This window comes from Callorhinus ursinus, unplaced genomic scaffold, assembly GCF_003265705.2.
Source record: "Callorhinus ursinus isolate GAN/ISIS: 27379988/994484 unplaced genomic scaffold, GSC_fseal_2.0 scaffold17, whole genome shotgun sequence".
NCBI classification, from domain to species: domain Eukaryota; kingdom Metazoa; phylum Chordata; class Mammalia; order Carnivora; family Otariidae; genus Callorhinus; species Callorhinus ursinus.
This window is the reverse complement of record NW_027397079.1, coordinates 15,440,902-15,466,956: the sequence shown is the minus strand read 5'-3', so window position 1 is coordinate 15,466,956 and position 26,055 is coordinate 15,440,902. Positions and strand designations below refer to the sequence as shown.

At 41.6% G+C, this 26,055-nt stretch overlaps 1 protein-coding gene across 3 annotated transcripts in view; it reads left to right on the top strand.

The window, feature by feature from the left end:
* Positions 1-26,055, top strand: part of ENPP6 (ectonucleotide pyrophosphatase/phosphodiesterase 6) — a 116,835-nt gene that overhangs the window by 45,108 nt on the left and 45,672 nt on the right. For all 3 annotated transcript variants that reach the window (XM_073902299.1, XM_025886230.2, XM_073902298.1), the window contains one exon: positions 5,214-5,393. In XM_073902299.1, the coding sequence (XP_073758400.1) occupies positions 5,214-5,393 (180 nt within the window). The remainder of the gene's footprint in view (positions 1-5,213; positions 5,394-26,055) is intronic.

Here is a 26,055-nt window from a genome sequence, read left to right as displayed (position 1 = left end):
TGAGGGAAGAGGGTCAGAGGGAGAAGCAGACTCCCTGCCGAGCAGGGAGCCCGATGCGGGACTCGATCCTGGGACTCCAGGATCATGACCTGAGCCGAAGGCAGTCGCTTAACCAACTGAGCCACCCAGGCGCCCGACTTCCAGATTTTGAGCAGTAGCAAGACGATAGCTAGGAGGTGGGAGAGGTCTCCCAGGAATCGGAAGAGATTCATGCTTTGTGGGGGGGGGGGCCCTGGGGGGGGTGGGCTGGGGGGGGGGGGGGGGGGGGGGGCCCGCGGGGGGGGGCCGCCCGGGGGAGGGGGCTCTGGGAGGGGGTTTTGCTTTTTTATCCATTTTGTCACCCCATGTCTTTTGATTGGAACATTTAGTACATTTACATTCAAAGTAATTATTGACAGGTATGTACTTATTACCATCTTGTTTTATGGTTGTTTCTGTAGTTCTTCTCTGTTCCTTTCTTCTCTTCCTCTCTTCTCTCAGGGTTTGTTGACTTTCTTTAGTGATATACTTGGTTTTATTTCTCTTTATTTTTGTGCATGGTCATTTTTATGGTCCTACAGTACAATGCAAAGGGAGAACTGCATATCTATATGTATATATCACAATAATTATTACCATCCTCATTACTCTGATGAGAAAATTAATGCTTCAGAGAGTCTAAGCTACTTGTCCAAGGTCATGCAGATAATAAATAGTAGAGCTTGGATTTACATCTATGCTGTCTGCCTCCAAGACCTGCACCCTTAACCATTATACTACAATGTTGCCCCTACCAAGCTATAAGCACTTCAAAGACAGGGATCATAGCTTGTGATCTTTAAATGCCTGGCATGTAGACATTTGATAAATACACGTTGAGTAAATGAAAAACAAAAAAGAATAAATGAAATAGGAACTATAAAAGGAATTAACATTTATTGTTTGAAAATAATGAGAAAAAATTAAGACCAATCGAACACTAAGTAGCAGCAAACTTACAGATGTCCATCAGTTGTAGATAAAATGGACAGATCTGAAGTCATCTCATTTGCTGTGAAAGCCAACCATTTCTGAAATGTTTGGAAACATATAGCAGATGCAGAAGATTATGGGTATTTGCTAAGAAACTTCTGGTGATGGTCATTATATCAGAACACACTTGACAAAGACTTTGGGGAATAAAGAATGAAGGTTTCTTTTCCTGATCCTTTCATACAGTAGTTCTAGGTGTGGAAACTATTCCATGAGCATCCTCTGAGAAAGGCAGGCAGTAGCCCCTCTTGCCACTGGCCTGAGTAGACACTAGCAGCTCCCAGTCCAGTGCAGCAGCTCCCAGTCCAGTGCAGCAGCTCTTAAACTTAGGCATCTATGGATGGGCTTCAAAAGTCCACAAGTTCCATAGTGGGCTCTTGGACTGAGCGTTGGGTGTTCTATGCAACTGATGAATCACTAAATTCTACCTCTGAAACTCACTTTAAAAAAAAGTCCACAAGTCCTTCCAAGTATCAGGTTGATTGCCACATTTTGTGTTAACAAGTTTATAAACTCTATGGGAGGAAAAAAGAGAAAAACATTCAACTGTGTTTGGAAATTTTTGTACCAGGAGCTGTCCCCATTTTCAGAGTGAGTACTACACCTTCTGGAACAAGTTTTAAAGCCCCACTGGCTGTCATTTGGAGGAGGGGTTGAACAGAAATAGACCCTTACACCACACCTGAAAACCACCTGAGATTTGTGGTTTGTGTCTGTGTCGGGAAAGTTCCTGTTGAAGTCTTGAGGAAAGGGTCCAAACAATCAAACTTAGAACAAAGCTCTGTTTGGAAAGCCCAAACCAGAGGAAAATCAAGAAGAGTTGCAGATGTATAAAAATAGATATGGGTCAGGCAGAAATATGGAGATGAGAGCTTGTGGGCTGCAGAAGCCAGTACATTGTGTTTTGTTCTGTTCTGTTTTTACAGCCACAGCATTTGCCCAGGCAATAAAAATGAAAGAGCAAGAGAGAGACAGGGTAGGTAAGGAAACCAGCGTGAGTAAGAGCGGACTCAAACTGTTATAAGCACAGACTGCCAGCCTTAATATATTCATGGAAAGAAATCAGCTCATCTGGGAGAGAAGACTCAGAGCAGATATGAGATGGGGAACATACATCCTCCTGCTGGCTCCCATGAAAGGCAATGCTTCCCAGAACAAAGGAATGCCCCTGGGGACTAGCACAGCATCTATGATTAAGCCTTTGAAGAATACACCCTCCCATTTTAACTCAAGGCCCTAATCCACCAAAAGAATAAAACCTACTTTCTAAACAGGGGTCTGAGGTTAGCTTTGTTGAAAGAGCTCCAGTCTACACTTGGAAACCCTAGAGCTCACAAAGAGAGAACTACTGGTCCCAGGACCTTCTTTAGGTACCATTCACTCACAGGAAGTGAGCAGGAACTTCTCTGTTCCAGAATATCACTTCTAGCCTTTGGAGAAGTGTTGATCTCCTTACGTCTGAGATTCCTTTAGAATGGATGAGCCACTCTGGGCCAGCCTAGACCAATCGGTGTGCTAGATGGGAGCAGAAACCAAAGCCACCCTTGGGGTCCTTGTCTTAAAGACCTTCCCTAAAAAAAGTCATAATTAAAGTTATCAGAGCTCACTTGAGTCAGTGGGCACCACGGATTTGATTAGTGTGTAAAGGGAGTATCAAGGCTAATGCTACGTCTTACATAAGGAGGAGGAGAGAAGATCCATCATGAAAAAAGCTAAGGGACTCAGATAACCACAGGAAACAAGATTTCATTATTTGAAATTTTAAAATATGCCAGAACTGTGTGTTAACTGCACACATAGATCCTGTCTCTCCTCAGTGAGGCCCAATAGATATTTCAAAAAAAAAAATGTGTAAGAGATGGAGAATTTAATTTAGCAGAAATTCTCTGGAAGAATGTTCTCTCTCTCTCTCTCTGTCTCTGTCTCTCTCTCACAAACACGCCTCCCACAATCCAGTCATAAGACAGCCCTACAGTTCACAGGAGTCTCCTTATAAATTTTTAGCTAGAGAACAAAAGAGGGTGGAGAGTTTGCACCCTTAAGGGTCTAGACGGTTGAGTATGAGTGTTGAAAAGAAGAAAAACATTTTATCAAATGATATTGTGGGATTTCTGAGATATACAATTTATAAGTACTTTAAAAATTATTTTCAGTTGCTTCATCCTTCTTTGAAAGTAGCACTTGGTGGAAACTGAATCATATGAGGTCCCTGCTTAGATTTGGGTTTCAGGCATTTCTTCTTCAATAGTCAAAACAGTTTCAAATAAAAACAGAGATTCCTACACCCCTCCCATTTGGTATCTCTCCCCATTATCCCAGCCCTTCCAGCCCTTTCCTGTGATTCATCTAGAAACTTCTTGCTTTACTGACTTTGGTAATGCTTTCCACACCCCTTTCCAGTTTTGCACCCTTGCCCAGTGTCTGTGACACCAGCTTCAGATGAGATTCCTCTGTCCTTAGGAGGACTTTAGAGAACATCTACAGACTGAAAAGGACACATTTCCCAACGAATATCACGATGATTATCTTGTCTTGTGAAAAAGGTGAACATTAGTAGGCTAATAAAAAACGTTTTAGGTACAAGATGCAGTATTTTGAGTAAAGAAAACAGGTAAGAAATTTTACTCAAGAAAGGGTTCACCTTGATTAAAGGTGTTAAACTTTGATATGCTAAAAAAGGGTTAAACTTTGATATGCTAAAAAAAAAAAAACCATAGTCAACCAATAAGAAATATGCCCCTACTTTTAAGGAATTAGAACATACTGGAAATTATCCTTAAAAAAGTGGGTGAGAATCCTTACAAGTCTCAAGTTAAGGTGGCAACCTGGTCCCCTTCTTAGTCCCGGCCCAAGGAAGCCTGTCTCTTTTATGTAGAAGAACCTCTGCTGCGAATTACATTACAAGGCACTTGAGGATGGGGACCACATTTATTTATTTTGAATATCTATGCCTATTACCATGTAGAGCCCATAGAAGCACCGAATACATGCTAGTTGAAGGAATAAATATAATTAAATTCCTTAACCATTGGAGAAATTGCTCAAAGTTTTTATTCTATTTTATTTTTTAATTTTATCAGTCCACATGTGAAAGCTTTGGTTAGGGTCAAAAAACTAACTGCATCCTTGGGTAAAAACCATTTTGTTTGGATCCCTGGGCTTGCATGATTTGTAGAAGGCCTGGGTTTCTGTGATGAAATAAAAGGTTTTTCCTTTATAATATTTTGGTTCTCCAAATTTTCAAAAATGTATTTTTATGGTTTCTCTTTGTTTTTGTTTAAAAATAAACTTGTTGTGTGTGTTGGGGTTGGGTAGAGGTGCTCAAGAAGAAAGAACAACAGCAAACAAACAAAAAAGCCACTTTGATTAAGCATAGTTAGTGAGCTCAGTGAAGCATGTTTCATCCTGATGCCAAATGACGCTCACGAAAATTGCAGCAATTTTTGATGCACTTGCCAATGTTTGTGTTATTTTTACTTTAAAGATGTAGCAGATTGCTCCAAAATAAATAATTTAAGCCTAACGTTTCAAAAGAGTCCAAGCGCTTGCGTCTTTCACTTCTGGCTTCTCTTCTGGGACTAAGCTGTGCCCAACAGAAGCAATCCTCATTTCTATGTAACACTCCATTTGGAGGGCTGTTTTCTTGCTTTGTTTTTCAAAGTTGAATCTATTTCTCACCATTCTGTTCCAAATGTCGTAGATTCTATCATTGTTCTGCGCTGAAGCCATAACTCCTCTTATTCAGGAAAACAAGGGAATAAACTCCATAGCATCTGGTTTCCTGACTTTGTGGGAGGAGGTTTCCAAGGGGTGCTCTGGGGTGAAGATCTAATCCAAGCCCCATGGGGAACTACAATTTCCATATTGATTCACATTTAGATTTCGAGCCATCAATAATGGGTCAAATTTTGCGCACATCCTCAGTATAACTTAAAATAGGTTGGCAAATTACCTTCACACAAAATGACCCCATCCTCAATCAATTATTAGACTTCTCATTTGATTGTCTTTGTGGTAAAATCTAAGAGAGGAGAAACATCTATGATTTAAAAAAAAATAAAAAGTAAGTCTTTGTGCTGTTCTGTACTTCCTAACTGTGCATGAATGGCTTTTATAAACAAGAGAAAATGGCTTTTATAAAACGATGAAGTATAAAAAGACCAGAACAATAAACCGACGGCCTTGTGTTCTCATTAACGTAGGCCGCCACTGTGAGGTCCATCAGATGATTGGGAACTACATGTGGGACCCCACCACCAACAAGTCATTTGACATTGGTGTCAACAAAGACAGCCTGATGCCTCTCTGGTGGAATGGATCGGAACCTCTGTGGGTCACTCTGACCAAGGCCAAAAGGAAGGTCTACATGTACTACTGGCCAGGTGAGTGTGTTGACATCCAGGTCCCTCCAGCCTTCCAAATCTCAAACACTGTGGAGTCTCTGAAGACAAATGATGTGGTTGTCATGTTCGAAGACCAAGCCAGAGTTTGGAAAATAGGGTCTTTACAAGAAATATGTCTTATGGGCATAATTTTTAAACTTTTGTTTTGAGCTCTCTAACATCAGGCCAGACACAATGCAATTTCCTGATTTCCTTGGTTCAGCAATGTTGCTGTAGTAGATCATGCTTTTTTCATGAGCAAAATTTTGGATGTCCAAAAGAGATAAATGATGTGTTGCTTCTCTGCTTTACAAAAGAATTTGGCACACTGTTTCTATAGATTTTGAGCTCCCCTGTAATGTTGAAAAGACGATTTAAAGCACTTACAACTTTTTGGTACTGCATTAAATGAGGTCTCTTTGTATTAATATTCCTCCTGTACATCATAGACCAATGAGAAACTAAATTACTTTACTTACTGCAATGAGGTAAGTCATGCAAACTACCCTGGCTGCTGTGAGAAGTCTTCAGAATACTTTCCTCTTGGCAGTCAAAAATCTTGCACCAAGGATGAGAGGATTCAGTGATAACAATATAATCAACTTACAGTTGTCTTCCCATTGGTTCCCATTGGGATTCATTCTTTAGGTAAGTGGGTAATTTGACTTCCCGATGTACATGGCTGTAGACACTTTTTTCCGAATTCTTAATGGTGTAATACTGCTGAGTGCCACGATGGAAGAAGATGTCAGGGGAGGCCTGGAAGAAATGAAGGGAGTAATGGGGAGAGGCCGCTGGGGGACTTCACTGGCCTCTGTTGGAGGGCAGCAGCAGCCTGATAAAACTGTGAGAGCACGGTGGGTTGTGGGGGACGGTGGTAGGTGGGGGTCGGGAAGAACAGAGAGAAGGATGAGTAAGCCGAGGCTGAATCACAGATGGCCCACACTGAGGGCGTGGGCTTTCAGCAGGAGTGGTTGGAGTGGTCACGTGAGAGCTGCTGAGGGCACTCAAGGCTGTGCCAACTCTTGGAAGAGCATGGAACACAGACAGATGGAGACCGTGGAAAACGGACCCACAGCCATGCTGGGTTAAGGGCCCGGAAAACTGCCACAGAGCAGAGACTAGCATCCATAGGTGAGCCCATGAAGGCCAGAGCAGTCTGCATAAATTAGAAACTGGGCTTAAGAACAATTAGACACAGGCTGGCTCTGCTGGCAGATAGAATTTCAGGGAGAGCACTGGAGTTTCTTCAGAAGATCTGGGATTCGGTCCATAGAAGCTACCTCGGCTGACATGAGAAGAAGCTTTCAAGCAAGGGAAGGATTTAAGGGGACTTCATTACCTTAAATGGAGACTCAACTTTCCAGAGTTGGACATGAGATTAAGAAAAGAAGCCTGTGCACCAGCCAAGCTAATCAGACTTGCTGGAGGAGCCAGGCTCATGGTTCAGCCCAGTGTGATGAGGTCTCAAGCCAAAAGATGCACTTTGAGGTCATTCTCAGAAATCATTATGAACAAATACAAGGCCCACATGCCAGGGCCTAGGAGAAGGAACAGATTGGGCATGCTGCCTTAGGGACCACCTTAGACAAGTCTAAGGACCATCAAGATGCCTGTTACCCCAGCGCTGTAAGGGCCATCTTCTATGGTAGCTGGTTAATTTAACTTCCTCTGTCTTGGAACTTGAGTTTTTCATGCTCTGAAGAGCACATATCCCCCATCATCTCTCCCCAGCTCCCCACGTGCTGCCTCCTCTACACATGATCTCCTGCCAGTGGCCTTTCAGATAGCAGTGGATGCCAATGTGCATGAAGGTAGGGAGTGGTCCTGAAGGGAGACAGCTGCCCTATTTTAGACCTCTCTCTGCAGCATTACAGAGCATCATTCTGTATCTCCTCCTGGAGGATCTGGCTCCTTCAGGATAATAAACAACTTGAAGTTACACATCTCTGAGTATCTAAAAAAAAAAAAATCTCAAAGCTAATTTGCATGTAAAATATCATGTTCTCCTCCAAAACAGCTCCTTAAGGGCAAGAAAGTTCCAATCGCTTCTTTTGATTCACAGTTTAACAGCTAATGTGTGTTATAACATTAACAGCTAATGTGACAAATATGCCTTATAATCAGTTTAGGGTGTTAACTATTGGGAGGAAAGAAGCTGAAAAGAAAATCTCCTAGGATTTCCTCAGTGACCTAAATGAAGATGAGCTCAAGATCTGGCCGTGTTGAAGTCTTGATAGAAATCGGATGAATAGTCTCTTCTCAGACACTGTCCAGTCCTTCTAGGACCTTCTAGGCTGGATACCCAAGTAAAGGCTCTCCAAGAGCTAAGTGTCTCTGAAGCCCCTGCCCCCTGGCCCAGGCAGGAGTGCTCTTGCACCCTTCATTTTTACTGGCTGCCAGCTGAGGGATGAATGGTCACTGCTATCCTTTCTCCCTCCACCTTGGTCCCCTCCAGCCCCTCCACACAGCTAACAGCCCAGTGAGCGTTCATTTGTCGCTACAAGATTAAGTGAAGTACAGTGGCGTTTCTTCTAAACATGACTTGATTTTATTTTTCTTCTCAAATCCTCCTCTTCCTTCTCCACTTCCCACAGGACATTGTACAGACCTCTGGATGAGGCCTGGAAAATCTTCATTGCTCCAGTGAGCTGTGTTATGACACTTTGAGTCTCACTGTGAAGTTAATATTTAGAAGTGCAATTTAGAGATGGCAGTAGTTCAAGTTTTTCCTGTCAGGTAGACAAAGCAGCAGACAGAAAAATTCGTCAGTGGTGAAGAGTCCCAAATAGCCCACCTCAAGTCTTGAGAAATTTAATATTGTAAACAGACCCTTTATTATCCCACCCAATGATGCCATTGAGCTGTGCAGGGAGAAGCGTACCATGGGAAATGATCCCCAGCCCTAGATCATATATTCCTTTGGGAAGCCCAAAGAGATCATCCAGGAACTGTATGGTGGGGGCCTAGCAGTGTTCTGCAAAGGAAAAGGGCTGAGGGTGTGTTGCTCATTAACTTTATCTCCTATTCCATCCCTCTGGTTTGAGATCAAAGAAATTTTACTGAGGGGGAAGGGAAGAGGCTCCGATACTCACTTCACAGTAAGAGCATCCCAAAGCAGAGAAGGGTGGAGGAGGAGGAAAAATGAGGGGAAATGGGAGGATAAGGCAGATACCATGTGGAAACTGAGTTTGAGCTCCTTGGACAGCACACAGGGGCAGTGGTTTTAAGTTGGTTCTTATGGCTGCTGTGAAATCCCAAAAAGGAATAAAGATTAACAACTTTTTAGGAGTCTCTGGTTAAAACTCCTTGGAATGTTTGAAGACTCTGAGTTCTATGTCTTTTATCATGCATTTTGCAGTGTGAACTCCCTACAGCCAAATACTCAGGGGGACTGGGGAGCCACCAGTCATATGGCCCTGGAGAGCGCTGGGTGCGGGTCTGGGCTCTTCTACCGACCTCTTTCTGTCCTGTGCAGGTGTTCAGATAAATAAGGCACCTTCTTCGTAGGGAAGGACACATTTCCACCTTGCTTCCCTTCCCTACATTCCAGAGGTGGGCTGGGTGGGGACTTTAGGGGTGAGTATCTAACTGAGCTCCTACCAAGCAAGGTGATTTCATCTGCATAAGTCAGGAGACATGCATTGGCTATTGATGGAAAATTATGGATTGTTCACAGCCTCTTCCCCTTTCCTGCTGTGGTGGGTTCCTGACAGCCTTCAGCTGGGCTGAATTTGGTTGCATACACTAAGGCACAGGGAAGATTAGGGGCCCAGCATCAATTATACAAATGAGTGAATTAACGTTAGGAATGGCTCAGTTCTTTGACTCTATGAACAGGACTCCAAATATCTGAATAAAAACTGAAATTCTTTTTTCAGACAAATGTTTGACATTGCAAATGCATGGGATCCAGAGTTTCACTAAATTTTCCAATAATATCACCAAATTAGCCTTAGACTTTAAGATGTATGTAACTTCAGAACACAAAGAGGCCCTAGTATGTAGTTTGCTCATTCCTATACTTGTAAATCAGGACCTCTTTAGGAAACTCATCAAAACTTTGGATCCCCTTTGCAGAAAAACCCACCCTTGCATACAACACTCATAATTTTGTCCTCAGGTAATACAAGAAACTACAATGATGAGGATTGGCAAAAGGACTTTGACATAGAAACACACATATATCTAATCTATAATTGATTTGATTTTTTTTAATGTGATAAAAACATGTGTTAAAAATCATGGAAGTACCAAGCGAAACTCAAGCTCCTGTAATTAATCTTGTCTGGCTAGAATGGGCTTGGGTCAAAACTCTCTAAGACTCTTTGGGTTGAATTCACCTTGAGTCATTTCCTCTGTTTGTCAGGAACTTTGGTCAGGTCTTCATCCCTGATATTTCTGTCTGTGTCAGTAAGAAAAAGATTATGAATTCTCATTTCCAGCTGAAGGGTGTCTCTAAGAAGTGATCTTCAAAAGCATTCTGTAGGACTTCTCAGCATCAATGATCTCTGCTGCAGAGAAACTGAGGAGGTGTTGCCTATCTGGATCACTGCCGGCGGGAGCAATTCCTCCAGTGCTAGAAAGTTTTCATAGATGCCCAACCACATGCAATCTCCTCTCGCAGGCTAGCATCTTGGCCAAAAGAGCTCACAGTTTCTCAGCAGCATCCATGATGGTAATTAGAAAGCCTTAAAGAGAAATCCAGGGATGAACTTCTTTTTTTTTTTTTTTTGAAGATTTTATTTATTTATTTGAGAGAGAGAGAGCACATGAGAGGAGGGAGGGTTAGAGGGAGAAGCAGACTCCCTGCTGAGCAGGGAGCCCGATGCGGGACTCGATCCCGGGACTCCAGGATCATGACCTGAGCCGAAGGCAGTCGCCCAACCAACTGAGCCACCCAGGCGCCCCCAGGGATGAAGTTCTATTCTTCACAAGTCATGGCAAATCTATTTCTTCATAAAACATCTTAAAAGGGTGTGACTCCAGGCCCTGAAATCCGCTCTTAGGAGACAACTCTGAGCAAAACCAGATGCAGGCTCTCCTCACTCCAACTCCCCTCCCTCCAGGAACTCACCATCCCATGGAGGAGGTAGACGATAAGCTTATACTTGCCCAAATAAATGTAGAAATCCACTTGTTAAAAGTATAATAATGAAAAGTAGATTGCATTATGACATCATCTAATAAGGGATCTGGTTTCATCAGATGACAAGAGCTAACACCTTGGGTAAGTCGGGGAGTCAGTGGTAAGGAGCACCCAGGCTGAGCGAACAGCAGTATTAAGGTCTGGAAGGGATGGGAGAAGCAGCAGGCTCAAGAAGGGAGGAGAGATGTGGTGTGGATGAGATGGAGAGAAGCCAAGGCCAGGCCAGGTTCTGTGGGCTGAGCAGGAGAATTTATTTCTCTCGAGAGGAATAAGAAGTCACAGGATGGCTCTAAGGAGAAAGGAGGCAGCGTCATGCTTGCATTTTGACAAGACCACTCTGGTTGCTACATGGAGAATGGAATGTGACACCCCGAGGGGATGGAATAATCAGGAGGTTGTTGTACGGACCAGGAAGGAGGTAAGAATAGCTTAGACCAGGGTAACCCAAATGGTGAGAAATGGAATCATTGGGGACATATTTAGGAATTAAACTCACCAGGACCTAGTGATGAATTGAATTTGGGATTGAGCAGTGACAGGCATGACACCCGGTTTCGGCTGACAGAACTGTGTGGGTGGCGAATCTTCACTTAAACTGGGAAAGCTGGAAGACGAATGGTTTGGGGGCAGAGGAACATCGGCTCTGAGTTGACTCTGAGACATGTGGACAGGGCAGGTCTGGAGCTCAGAGAAGAGAGCTGGAGGTACGGAGGTGTGGTTCATGGCGGTGGCATCAGCGGTCCTTGATGTTGTGTGGGTCAGAAGCTCACCTAGGGAAGGAGCAGACCTGAGAAGAAGAGAGGGTCCCAGACACAGCCTTGAGGAAATGAATGATCAGACGGAGGTAAGCCTGCAAAGGAAACAAAGAAAGAGTAGCTTGGGAAGCAGGATTACAAACAGAAGAGTTGTGGAATGTGTAATAAAGAACAGTGATATCCCTTTATAAAGGCGTCTAATAAGGGGCTTGCTCTCATCTGAGAGAGGAGGGAAAGGTGTCACTGAGAGAGTGACTCCAGTGGAAATCTGTTGGCACGCACTTGTTACAGAAACCAAAGGAATAAAATGGTTTCAAGATGGGAGTGGCCATCATCAGTGCTCACTGTTGAGGGATATTACAGGGACTGCAAAGAGCATCTGGATTTATTATCAGGGGCATCGCTGGCAAGCTCTGAACTTTGTAGGAATTTCATCTCCTTAGCATTTTCTAATTTAAACTAATAATTATTATTAATAACACAGGGTACCCTTTAATTTCTATCTACTGCAAGAGTGTCTTGATTTTAGTAGTAACATTGATTATTATACTTCATCTAGAATTGGTTTTGAAGAAAACAAAATATACAAATAATAAAGTTTGGCATGATTTCTCCCACAAGGACAATTTTCAGTTAAACAGGAAAAGATGATGAAAAAAACCCAACACCTCTTTTTCTGGTTAGTGACTGCTTTGAATGCCATCGAGAGTTGACACATGCTAACGAGAAACAAGGCATATTTCCTCGGGTTGGGAAGCAGACCAGAGGTCGGCAGTTACCATCCGCCATGGCTGATGCTGTGATTATACTAGACACAGGGTATTGGATGAGCATGTGGGACGGATTTCTAGTAGGGACATTTGAGGCAGGAGAAAGGATCGCGGTCTTTTCAAAGACAAAGTGAGCTAGGGCATGTCATCTTTGCAGAGCTACAATGGCTCTATGGACTATGGCGGGAGTGAAGAGATATAACAGATCTTTATATGCTTTGTAAAGGGATTTGAGTTCTAGGGGGAAGGGTATATTATTAAGTTAATGTCTGTTGCAGAAACAGGTAAGTCCCAAAGTCTCAGTGGCTTCACCCAATAGAAATCTTTTTTTTTCTTTTCTTTTTTCTTTTTTAAAATTAACATATAATGTATTGTTTGTTTCAGGGGTACAGGTCTGTGATTCAACAGTCTTACACAATTCACAGCGCTCACCATAGCACATACCCTCCCCAATGTCCATCACCCAGCCACCCCATCCCTCCCACCCCCCTCCCCTCCAGCAACCCTCAGTTTGTTTCCTGAGATTAAGAGTCTCTTATGGTTTGTCTCCCTCTCCGGTTTCGTCTTGTTTCATTTTTTCCCTCCCTTCCCCTATGATCCTCTGTCTTGTTTCTCAAATTCCTCATATCAGTGAGATCATACGATAATTGTCTTTCTCTGATTGACTTTTTTCACTTAGCATAATACCCTCTAGTTCCTTCCACGTCACTGCAAATGGCAAGATTTCATTTTTTTGAGAGCTGCATAATATTTCAGTGTGTGTGTGTGTGTGTGTGTGTGTGTGTGTATACCACATCTTCTTTATCCATTCATCTGTTGATGGACATCTGGGCTCTTTCTGTAGTTTGGCTATTGTGGACATTGCTGCTATAAACATTGAGGTGCATGTGCCCCCTCAGATCACTACAGTTGTATCTTTGGGGTAAATACCTAGTAGTGCAATAGCTGGGTCATAGGGTAGCTCTATTTTCAACTTTTTGAGGCACCTCCATCCTGTTTTCCAGAAGGGCTGCACCAGCTTGCATTCCCACCAATAGGGTAGGAGGGTTCCCCTTTCTCCACAACCTTGCCAACATCTGTCGTTCCCTGACTTGTTAATTTTAGCCATTCTGAAAGTCCAAAACGGGTGTTCCTGACCAGCAGTTGACTCTCCAAATAATGATACAGACACTGCTGGGGACTGAAATGTGTCCCCCCAAATTTTGTATCTTGGAGCCCTAAAACCCAGTGTGATGGTATTTGGGTGTGGGGCCTTTGGGAGGCAATTAGGTTTAGATGAGGTCGTGAGAATAGGGCTTCCATGCTGGGATTATTGCCCTTAGAGGAAGAGGAAGAGACTAGAGCCCTCTCTCTGCCACACAGTAAGAAGGTGACCCTTTGCAAACCAGGAAAAGCTGCCTCACCAGACACCAAATCTGGTAGCACCTTGAACTTCCCATCTCCCAGGACTGTGAGAAATAAATGTCTGTTGGTTAAACCACCCAGTCAATGGTATTTTATTACAGCAGCCCGAACGGACCAAAGCAGAAGGGAAGGGGTAAAATGGGAAAGAAAATAAGGAAGAAAGGAAGTGTGAGAGACAGACATTACCCCAACACTTGTTAGACTAAATGAGGAGGCAAACCTGCTGGGGGCAAGGCTCTGGATTACTGCAAATCAGAACAAGGCAACTGGATTTTCAGGGCTCCTGTTCCTGCCATCGTTAGGACTTGGAAGTGTTGGACGTTCATCCTCCTGGGTGCTCAGGGCTCATTGCTGAGCTCCATCCACCTGATCTGGCCTCCTAAGCCACATGTCAGCCACAAAGCTCCCTGAGCCCTAACTCGTCCTATGTACCCCCTGCCTTCCATTCCCTCAGCGCCCCTGCTGTCAGCTTGCCCCATCAAGAGATTGCAACTCAGGCTAATGATGGACAGTATTTTAGTCTAACAGCTCCCAGTGCCCTGCTAATTTAAAGGAACGACTGATACAGGAATGATAGCCTTCAAGGTAGAACTCAATGAGGAAGAAAGTTTTGTTCTGCAGGATCAGGTCAGCGGCCTCTCTCTGGGCTGATTTGGGCATTCTGCCAGCTCCAGAGCTTGTTTGGGGTCAAGGTTAATTCCCACCGAGAGCTCCATCTGGCCCAGAGCTGATGCTGGTGTGGGAGGCTCAGAAGCTCTGCAGGGCCTCACATCTCCCTTTGCTTTCTGCGTTAGTCCAGGCACTGAACTTTGACCTCAAGCTATCTGGGCAGGCTTGGCTGCCCCAGCAAGGACCCTTCTTACTACAGACAAGGGTGGATTGAGCATCTAAAGTAAACTGGGCACTGCACACGCATCCCTTTATCAAATTCTCAGAACAGTCGTGAGAAATGACTGCTAGTCTCCCCACTTTGCCGTGGAGGAAATGCAAGCTCCAGAGAGAACATGCAGCCAGGAAGCAAGTGAGCTAGGCTGCCACTGGGGCTGTCTGACTCCAAGTCCCAGGCAAGGTCCCCTGCCCTGGTACCTGAGCTTCGGCCAAGGCTGGGGAGGGTCTTGTGCTGCTGGGCATCCACTGCCCGCCCCCAGGCTTGCCAGCCCAACTCCCCAGAGCAGAGCCAGCTGGAATTCAGGGGGAGGGGGCCTGGCAAAGTGAATAAAGGGGCCCAAAGTTGGTACTCCTGTATTAAGCCAGTCCTCAGGAGAGAATGCTAGACTCTTAGTTTTTGGTGGCTGAGGACAGTCCTGCAGCCATTTCTCCTAGGTCTGTGCCATAGGTTTTGCTGGTCCCGAAGCCCTCCAAGTGGGCGGGGGGACCTAGCCACCTCTATGCCTTCCCCAGGTGGGTCGGCAGGCTGCTAGCTGTTCGTCAAAGAAATTTCACTGTGTTGGGACAAAGAAGCAGCACTTTTACACCCCCCCCCCGAGCTCTTCGTGTGCAGGGAGCTCTGTCCCCTCTGTCCTTCCTGCTGTGTTTCCAGCACTTCACTGAAGCACTTGGGAAACCTCAGGGAAATTTAAAGAAAAGAGCCGGAATGTGGCTCTAGACCAATTCAGCTTCTTCCTTGCTGTGGGACCTGGGGACAGTCACTTAATCTCTCCGTGCTCCAGTTTCATCATCTAACCAACAGGAATGACCATATGTACCTCTTAGGCTTGTTGCCATGTGACATGAGATAAGACATGTAGAAAATCTGACCAGAGTAAATGTTTAATTGCCGTAATACACCTCTTGCCCCCAGATTCTATAAAGGGATCTTCAGTTGTACCGACTTTAAATCACATAGGGAGAGCCCTCTGATCCAGGTTACTCTCAGCCCAAAATAAAGCTGCAAGGTCACATCAAGAATTCAAATATATATTTGCAGCAAACATCATAGAGTGATATACAAGCCCTACTTTAAATCACTAAGAGAATTCTGGGACAGGTCATAAGGCCAGTAAGGAACAGGAGGAGAGTGTTTCCAGGAAAGGAGTAGACAGAGGGGGTTGACCACTGGGTCATCAGAGAAAGAAAGGGCAGAGCCTATCTTTTGATGTCTCAGAAACCATAGACAGGGTTAGCATACACAGGACCACATGCAGAGGGAGAACCTAGTGCTGGGCAGTGTGGCCACTGGACTGGTCACAGGCTGTTTGCCTAAGGATTGCAGCGAAGTGACTTTGCAGGGCCCACACAAAGCACTCAGTCCTGGTCCCAGATGTTGCTAGTAGTGGCTCAGAACCACCTCAGAGGTTGGGGAGACCAAGGTTCCTCCAGTTATATGGAGAGAAAGGGTTGTTTGTAAGACTTGGCAATCACAGCTTGGAATTGGGGGTTGGCGGGGATGAGGGATCCCTGGATAGGTGCTAGAATTCCAGCGAACTAGCTGACAGGGCTGAGCTGTAAAGGGCTTGTCGGCACCTTGCATCTTAAGTAGGTCCAGTCTGCTGCGATCTAAATGACAAGAAATCACCTACTCAGAGAAAGAGACTGTGGGAAACCATGCGGTGCAGAAGTCAAGATGGCTTCCTTTGGGGGAAGCATGATGTCCCTGTAATCATGTAATCAATCATAAGATTTAGATAATCTTGAAGCAGGTGCCCCTGACCCAGAGACACTGCTGATAGCTTATATGAGGGGGCATCCAGGGGTGGTCATGCATTCCTCACCTGGTCCCACTTGGGAGGAGTGCAGTCTTTGACCCTGGGCCAGAGATTTTCCCCATCTAAAGCTAACTAGCATATGCAGAGATTAAAACTCCACCTTTGGCTTCATTATGCCTTGCTGTGGTTTCACCACTGCCTTCCTAATGCAGAGACTCAGCTTGGGTTAGGCACACATTCCATCTCACCTTGGTTTCCCATTAGTCATCTTTAATGCCCAGTGAGTCATTTTCAGTTGAGTTTTTGGAATCTGCTCTCATGGATGAGTTGTTTCTCATCTCATTTTCTCCTGGGCTTCCTTCCTGCCCCTGCACACAAAACCGGTATTCAGTGGCATCCTGTACTCAGGCCAACCCACTGCCCTCTCCCTACCTCAGAAGAGAGCTGTCACCAGAGGTCTCCTCGCTCTGTGGGCCAGGCCAGCCCTGGGGAAAGGCTCTCTGAGATCAAAGGCCACACTTCCCCCAAGGACCTGTTCCCACAAGCTCCTGTGCCTCAGATGTATTTTCTTGGAAAAGGTTCCATGTTTCTAAGAGAGTTAATTGGCTTAGCTGTTTTAATAAGCTCTCTTGAGACATGTATTCAACAGTTGTACACCTGCCTCATATCACATAAGGCGCAGCTCACAGGGGTTATTGTTACAAGATGTGTCAAATTTGGCAAGCTGAGCTGCACTTGGAAGGCGAGATCTGTGCTCTTGGAAGTTGGAGAAATGTGATTTTTTATGGGCTCAACTTGGTGGTCCTTGGAGAGAAATGCCAGGAAGCAAGGATCACTTAGGAAAGCAGTGGGCATAGTAGAAAAGTACCCCAGCTGGGAGAGCTGATTACTAGCTGGCCTGGAGACCCTGGGACATTCACTTCTCCCATCTGAGGTCCTTGATTTCTCTGTAAAATAAAGGGGTTTGGTGTAAGGCTTTCATGAAGGGCTGTGAAGGCTGTGAGTTTTGCAAGGATGCCACATCCATGGGAGCATCATTCACGTTACAGACATCGGAGATTTTCATATTTATTTTGACAACATTTTGGCCCACGGCAGCCAAGTGTTGGTGTGACAAAATCGGTGTATTCAAATAAGTTTCTGTTGGACGGCAGTTAAGTGCTTTTAAAAAGAAATGCCTTTCAAAAAGAAATCAAGCGTGGGCTTAGTGGTGACCCTCTCTGTCCTTTAAGGTCCCTCTGACTTTGTATTTTCTACACAGGGTATTTTTATTAGGTTGTAGGAGAGGATACTCATCCAGTGTGCGGTCGGAATATCCATCAGGAAAGTGGACTCTAGACAGAGATAAGATGAGGTCCTAAAAAATGAACCCGAATTCAAGGCAATTCCTTCCAAAGTTCCCTGGGAACAGTGAGGAAACAAGCTGGAGTAAAGCCGAAACATGCCTTCATGGTGTTTGTGAAACCAAAATCTTAACTCCAGAGTTCCTGGTTGATTTTTCAAACCGTGAGATCCAGGCCATTGCCTTTGTTTCCCCACAGGTCTCCGTGCAGAGATACAGAAATCCTGTTTCCCTCCTTCATGTTGAGGTGACCTACAGTGACCTCCATTGACCAGATTTCACATGCTCCCTGAAGCCATGGAAATGGCCTGAAGGCAGCAGACTCAGAGGTTGAGCAACACACCCACTTTCAAAGATTGGGCCTGTGATAAATCCAGAAAGGGCCCGTAGACTCCCGACTGGAGAACTATCTCATGGGATCCACACAACAGCCCCCAACACCAGTCTGCTGATTTCCATCAGATAAAGACTAAAGAAAACAAAATGAAGTATCTACACCAACTCACTTAGGAATAATTAGTCTTGCTGTCTCTCAAACCACCAGTTTCATTAATCTCATGTTCCATTGCATTGTGGCTGTCACCTCTTGCTAGCTATTTTCTTTGCGAGTCACTTATTCCTTCTGGGTTATAAGATTAGAGGTATGGGGAATGTGTCTGCCTTGTGAGATCTCACCAAAGAGAGACCATTCTGGATGGACAGAGCAGAAGGATTGCACTTGTCCAGTTTCTGTCTACCTGGATACTAGTTTAATCTCTTCTCAGGGGCACAGGGAGGTTTATAGTTTCTATCAAAATTAACTGTGTTTGCAGGACTTGGATTCAGGGCATCTCTGATGGGTTGAGATACGCTCCTTTCACCCCATCATCTGGATCTCTGATTACCCCAGTAGAGAGCAAATTATAATGCCCCATTTGTTCTGCTATGAAGGTTCTTTCTCTCTCTTTGCTCATAGAGATTCAGTTGTGGGACAACCTAGAGGAGAACAAATTATACAACTATCAGTCATATGTCACCTCGAACTCCCCATTCTTTATGCCCAGCTGCTTTCTTGAACATTACAGTTCCCATAGAGTAGAGCTACTGCTGCTTGGTTCCCTAGTTCAGGGTCTTCAAACTGGGTTCCCAGGAATTTACAAGAGCAAAATTACTTTTAAAGAAATCAATTCTAAGATCCTAAAGTTTCATGCGCATTGCACATATTGTCTTGACTGAAAACATGCCCTTTCCCTACGCTACATAAGAAAGTAATACCCCTCAGCCAGGTAGAACCTTGCTAAGGTGCACTGCTCTGATATATGAAAGCCTCTAGGTACCAAACAAAGGGACAGTTCAAAATATTGGTGTAGGTGTTGAGGAAGTGAATACATCTAGTGATAAAATAACATAACTTAAAAAAAAATCCAGTATTTTCTTCTGCTTGCTTTTAAATTATTTAGGGAAAACTTAATTGAGTTGTCAGCTGAAACATTATTTAAAAATTTATGATGATATGTGAATGTTGTATTCAAAGAAGCAGTTCAAAGAATTAAATGACATTGGTACAACAAACTACTTCTATTTCCATCTACTTATTTATGTGAACAACTCTCTTAGCCTTAGACTTAATAGGAATAGAGTGGATTCTGAACTTGTCTTATTCTAGAGATCTAGAGATCAGTCATATTCATCCATGAATATATGAATTGATTTTTGAAAGCATCCCTATTCCTTTCATTATGAGATACATTTCTCTTTTATTTTATTTATTTGAGAGAGAGAGAGAGAGCAAGAGAGAGAGAGAGAGAGAGCACGAGTTGGGTGAGGGACAGAGGGAGAAGCAGACGCCCTGCCGAGCAGGAAGCCCGACGCAGGACTCGATCCTGGAACTCCAGGATCCAAGGCAGACATTTAACCAACTGAGCCACCCAGGCACCCATGAGGTACATTTCTAATAAAATATAACTTTTTATGTTTAAAAACTATTGAGATCTGGTGTTGCACTTGGTACAAGGACAGGCTAAGTTGTATTTGAAATACTCCTCTCTTCAGCAACAACTACAAAAGAGGCTGAACTATGTGTGCATATGTATGTTCATAATGGGTCAGAGGCATATCGAGACCTAGAGAAGGAGGTATATCTGGCAATTGGTACCATGTCTCCCCTGCAGTGAAATACTGATCTCAAAAGCAGTTGAGAGGCCAATAAACTGAACTGAGCTTTTGACAGACTCACAGGATGAGAGAAATAATAAAAATTGGAGTTCATAGTCCACCAAGGAGAAGAGATCTAGTAAATATCCCAGATGTTTAGTTGGACAATAAAGGGCAACATTCTAGCAATAAAATGAGCTAGACACAGGCAAACAGTATAGACTTTTTGAGGACTGAAGCCTTCATAAAGAGAGTGAGGAGTTTTAAATCATCTTAACCCATTTGGATTGAGATGGTCTGCCCATAGCCTAGGTGCCCATTGAAAGCAAAGCATTTGCTCTCTAGAAGAAGGTAACAACTATGGAGGGGCAAGTGATATCTACAATTTTTCATATGTAATATGCAGCATTCAATTTTTTAAAATAACCAGAATATAGGAAAACAAGGCTTGACTGAAAAATCAGGAGAAATAAACAGATGGTAAACTTAAACCCACTAATGATCCACATATCAGACACAGACTTTAAGGAATGATGATAAAAAAAACTAAATGACAAAATGGAGCCTTGCACTAACCAACTAGAGTCTTTTTTAAAAAGTAAATTCTAGAACTGAATACAGCTATCCAGCTTAAATGTGGAGAGGCAAAAGAATGGAAAATGTAGAAAAGAATGTAAGAGACATATTGGGTATGGTGAAAAGGCCACAGATGGATTAGAGACACAAGTAATACAACACAAATAGTGTTTGAGGACTTTCCAAAACAGACATGAGCTATCAAATCATAGATTCAAGAAATGCCATGAAATCCAGGAAAGAATATTGTGAATTTCGGGACTGCTAAAAACCACAGATAAGAGAAAATCTTAAAAATTGCCAGAGGAAACTTTTCAAAGGGTCTATGTTAAGACTGACAGCTGATTTTCCAGCAGAAATATTGGAATCCAGAAAGGCAATGGAATGGTATCCTCAAAGTGATTAAAACAAATTATCAACCCCAAATTCTATATCCATTGAAAATAACCTTCAGAAATGAACACTCAAAAATGACTTTTTCTAGAGGCAGAAAACAGAGAATTTATTGCCCACAGGTTTAAAGGAAATACTAAATTCTTTAGGCAGGAAGAAAATGGTCACAGATGGGAGCACAAAGGAGGAAAGAATGAGGAGCAACAGAAAGGGTAAATATGTAGGTAAAAGTAAATTAATAGTAATAATAATAATATTTAGATTAAAAGTTCATAGAGAATTAAAATACGTGAACAACAGAAGCACAGAAGGTAGGAGAAATGTAAAATTTAAAGCACTCAAACATCTTTATATTTTCTAGGAAGTTACAGAAGTGCAAATTTATATTAGACTTCAGTAGATCAATATTTCAATTTTTTGTCATTTCCAGGGCCCCATGCCAAGAAGATATTAATTAAAATATATAAACAACAAGCTAATAAAGCCTGAAAATGGAACAACAACAATAATACTTAGCCCAAAAGAAATCAAGAGAAGAGAGAAAAACTATCAAATGTGTGATGAATACAAGACATTTAGTTAGATGGCTGATTGAAACACAAAGATATCAGTAAATACATTACATGTAAAAGTTTACTTTTTTCCTAATATTTTATTATCTCAATTAATCTCAGTTATTCTATTTGTTTAAAGTTCAAAAGCATGTGAAACCAATTCACATTGTTAGAATAGTGTTTACATTTGGGAGAATAGGGACTAGAAGGTGCCTATGTTGTGATAGTAATGTTCTGTCTCCTGATCTGTGTGCTGGTTACACAGCTGCATTCACTTTATAGGAATTCATTGACCTGTACAATTATGATTTATTCATTTTTTGTCTATGTTAAACTTTAATAGACATTTACATTAAAAACAACTATCATCTGACAGGACAAAAACAAAACCTAATATATGCTGCTTATAAAAGGCATACATTAAATGTAAGTATGTGGAAAAATTTTAAGTAATAACATTTTTAAAAAGATATATGACACAAAAAAATTAACCAAGGGAGAGCTGGTGCAGCTATACGAAAATCAATGTATACTAAAAACCTAGACTATTTTTATAATAAAGAAGGTTACTTTATGTTGACATAAGGTTCATTCCACCAAGAAAATGTAACAATTCTAAATTGTAATGCTCCTAATTATACAATCTCAAAATAATAAAGCAAAAATTTACAGAACTAAAGGAGTGATAGGTAAATTCACAATGATATTGGAAGATTTTAAGACCTCTTTTCAGTAACTGATAAAATAAGAGAACAAAAAAGTTAGAAGGGTACAGAAAATTTATACAACATAATTAACATATTTACCTAATTGACATTACTAGAACACTGCACCCAACAACTGATGAATACACATTATTCTCAAGTGCGCAGGGAACATTTGTAAAAAATGACCATATGTTAGTCATAAAGCATTTCTCAATAAATTGGAAAAGTGTGAAATCGTACAGAATGTGTTCTCTAACCACAGTGTAATTCTTTTTAAAGATTTTATTTATTTATTTGAGAGAGAGAATGAGATAGAGAGAGAGCATGAGAGGGGAGAGGGTCAGAGGGAGAAGCAGACTCCCCACTGAGCAGGGAGCCCGATGTGGGACTCGATCCCGGGACTCCAGGATCATGACCTGAGCCAAAGGCAGTCGCTTAACCAACTGAGCCACCCAGGCGCCCACAGTATAATTAAAGTACAGTCAATAATAGAAAGAAAACTTTAAATCTGCATATATTTGGAAAATAACCAGAGATTTCTAAATAATTCATGGTTCAGAGAAAAAGTTACTGTGGAAATTTAGAAAATATCTTGAACAGAAGGTTAGTGAAAATACTACATATAATGTAGCAGGATAAATGGGATGCAACTAAACTCATGCCTGAAAGGAAATCAATACTTATATTTGCATATATAGATAAAAATAATGGCTGAAAATCAATAATCTAAGTCTCCATCTCAAAGCAAATCAAATTCCACCAAATGGAAAAAAAAGGCAAGAATAGCAATAAGAACAGAAGTTAAGTAGAAAGCAAACATATGAGAGAAGGGATTGACAAAGCCACACTTGTTATTAGAAAAAAATGAGGGGCGCCTGGATGGCTCAGTCGGTTAAGTATCTGACTCTTGATTTTGGCTCAGGTCATGATCTCAGGGTCATGGGATCAAGCCCCCTGTTGGGCTCAGCACTCAGCACAGAGTCTGCTTGTCCCTCTCCCTCTGCTCCTTCCCCCCCCTCTTAAAATAAATAAATAAGTAAATAAAGTCTTTTAAAAAATCTAATAAAATGGGTGAAACCTTGACAAGGTTATCAAGGAATAAAAAGAGAAGACACAAATAACCAATAATAAAATGAAAAAGGGAGCATCAATATGGAAACCACAGACATTAAAAAGCCAGTAAAATAATATTATGAAAAATGTTATGGCGATGTATTTGGGAAAATGTAAATGAAATAGACAGTTTTCTGGAGAAAAATTACCAAATGGACAAAAAGAAATAGAAGATTGGAATACTTTTATATTTATTTTCAAATTAAATCTTTAAAAGACTTCCCTAGGGGCGCCTGGATGGTTCAGTCGGTTAAGCATCTGCCTTTGGCTTAGGTCATGATCCCGGGGTTCTGAGATCAAGTCCCACATTGGGATCCCTGCTCAGTGGGGAGTCTGCTTCTCCCTCTCCCTCTGCTCCTCCCCTGGCTTGTTCTCGCTCTCTCTCTAAAAAATAAATAGAATCTTCAAAAACTAATAAAAAATAAATAAAAGCAGAATACGCCAGTATTAGATGCCTCCACTAGTGAAGTTTTCAAACATGTAAGGAAAAAGTAACACCAATCTTACACAAACTCTTTCCGAGAATGTATAATGATAAATCACATCCATAATGAAGTCAGCATAAGCTTGATACTAAAATTTGACAAGAAGAAAGTTAAATTATAGGACAACCTTTTTCATGAACATAGGTATAAAAATTCTAAACAAAATATTTGTAAACTGAATCAATCAATACATAAATAGAATAATATATGCCAACCAAATTGGGTTTATTACAGGAATAAAAGATAGGTTTCATATTTTAAAATCTATCAGTGTAATTCACAACAGCAATAGAATAAAAGTAAAAAAAAATTTGATCATCTTAGTAGATACATAAAAACTATTTGATAAATATCAACAACCATTCATAAAAAAAACCTCTTAGTAAACGAAACTGGAATTTATTAGAATGAACTTGGGTAACTAGTAAAATACCTCCTTAATCTAAAAAAGATTATCTACCAAAAACCCTATAGCAAACATAATAGTTGATGATAAATGGGTTCAGGAATAAGATAAGGATGCCTCCTACCATGACTTCTATTCAAAATTATATTTAGAGGTCCTATCTAGTTGGGGATTGTAGTGGGGAGGGCAGGGGTAAAAATAAAACAAAAAGAAGAAAAAAATTGTCATGATTCTAGATGACTTTGCAAAAATCCAAAAGAATTCATGTTTAGAGTTAATGAGATAAATCTTTTGATATAAGGTCAATATTTTAAAACTATTGTATTTATATATACTAGGAACAAAAAGTTAGAAAATGAAATTTAAAAATCAATATCATTGGGGAGACTGGGTAGTTCAGTTGGTTAAGTGTCGGCCTTTGGCTCCCGTCGTGATCCCAGGGTCCTGTGATCAAGCCCTGTGTCGGGCTCTCTGCTCTGCGGGGAGCCTGCTTCTCCCTCTGTCTGCAGCTCCTCCTGCTTGCACGTGTTCTCTCTCTCCCTCTCTGTCAAGTAAATAAATAAAATCTTTTTTAAAAAACCCAATATTATTTACAATAAAATCTAAACACACAAAAAATAAAGGAATATATCTAACAAAAAATGACTTGAGAACTTTACCTAGAAAATTATTTAGAGAAATGTAAAAAGACCTTAAAAAGTGGAGGAATATATTACATTAATGAATTGGAAATCTTAATATTATATCAATTTTCCCAAAGTTTGATCTATAGATTCAGTGTAATCCCAATCAAAATTCCAGCAGCTTGTGTGTGTGTGTGTGTGAGAATTGTGTATGTCAATTGGCAGGTCAATTCTAAAATCTATATGGAAATGCAGGTTCAAGAATAGCAAAAACAATCTTGAGTCAAATGAATAAAACTGGAAGATTTACCCCATTAAATATAGACATTTTAAAACTACAAAAATGAACACAAAATGGTATTTACACAAGAGCAGACAAATAGACTAAGAGTAAAGTTTAGATATTCTTTTTTAAAAAAGATTTGTTTATTTTTTTGAGAGAGAGCATAAGAAGGAGGGGCAGAGGGAGAGGGAGAGAGAATCAGAAGCAGACTCCATGCTGAGCACTGAGCCCTACCCGGGGCTCCATCTCACAAAACTGAGATCAGAACCTGAGCCAAAACGAAGAGTTGGACGTTTAACTGACTGCACCACCAGGCACATCTCTACTTTATATATTTTTGAAACAGACCCACAATAGTTGATTTATGACAAGGGAGACACTTTAGAGCCGTAACGAAAGATGATCTTTTTAAAAAATTATAAAACGTCTATTGAATGTGTGTATATATATATTCAGACTCCCATCTAACACTATCCATAAAAATTCTAGGTAATTCCAGGTGGACTACAGATCTAAATGTAAAATGTAAAACATAAAGCTTCTAGAAGAATACATAGATGAATATAATATCCTCATGACCTTGGGTAAGAAAAATATTTCTTAAACGGGAAAAAAATAGCATAACAATATAGAAAAATGACAAAGAAAATAGAACTTCTTGGGAACTTCTTGAAAATTGGGAACTTCTCGAAAGGACATCATTAAGGGCAAAAAGAAATCCACAGAGTGGACGGAGGTATAACAAAAAGAACTTCATATCTGGAATATATGAACAACTCCTACAAAAAACAGCCAAGCCAATAGAAAACTCTAGAAGATTTGAGCTGCCACTTTACATAACTGGGTATCCCAATGGTCAATAAACATACGTAAAGATCCTCAACATCATTGTTTATTAAACAAATGAACAATAAACTGCAATGAGATAACTCTACACACATATGGAAAATGGCTCATTAAAAAACTGACAAATCCAAGTGATGGTAAGGATGGATTAGCTGAAAGTCTCATAAAGTGTTGGTAGGGCAAATTAAAAAAAAGCTTTGAAAAACTCTTTGGCATTATCTAATAAAGTTGAACATATGCATACCCCCAAATCTAGCAATTCTACTCCTACATATATTCCAACAGAAATGCATACCTAAATACATCAAAGAACATGTACAAGAATGTTTATGTCAGATCAGTGGAACAGAATAGAGAGCCCAGAAATGGACCCTCAACTCTATGGTCAACTCATCTTTGACAAAGCAGGAAAGAATGTCCAATGGAAAAAAGACAGTCTCTTCAACAAATGGTGTTGGGAAAATTGGACAGCCACATG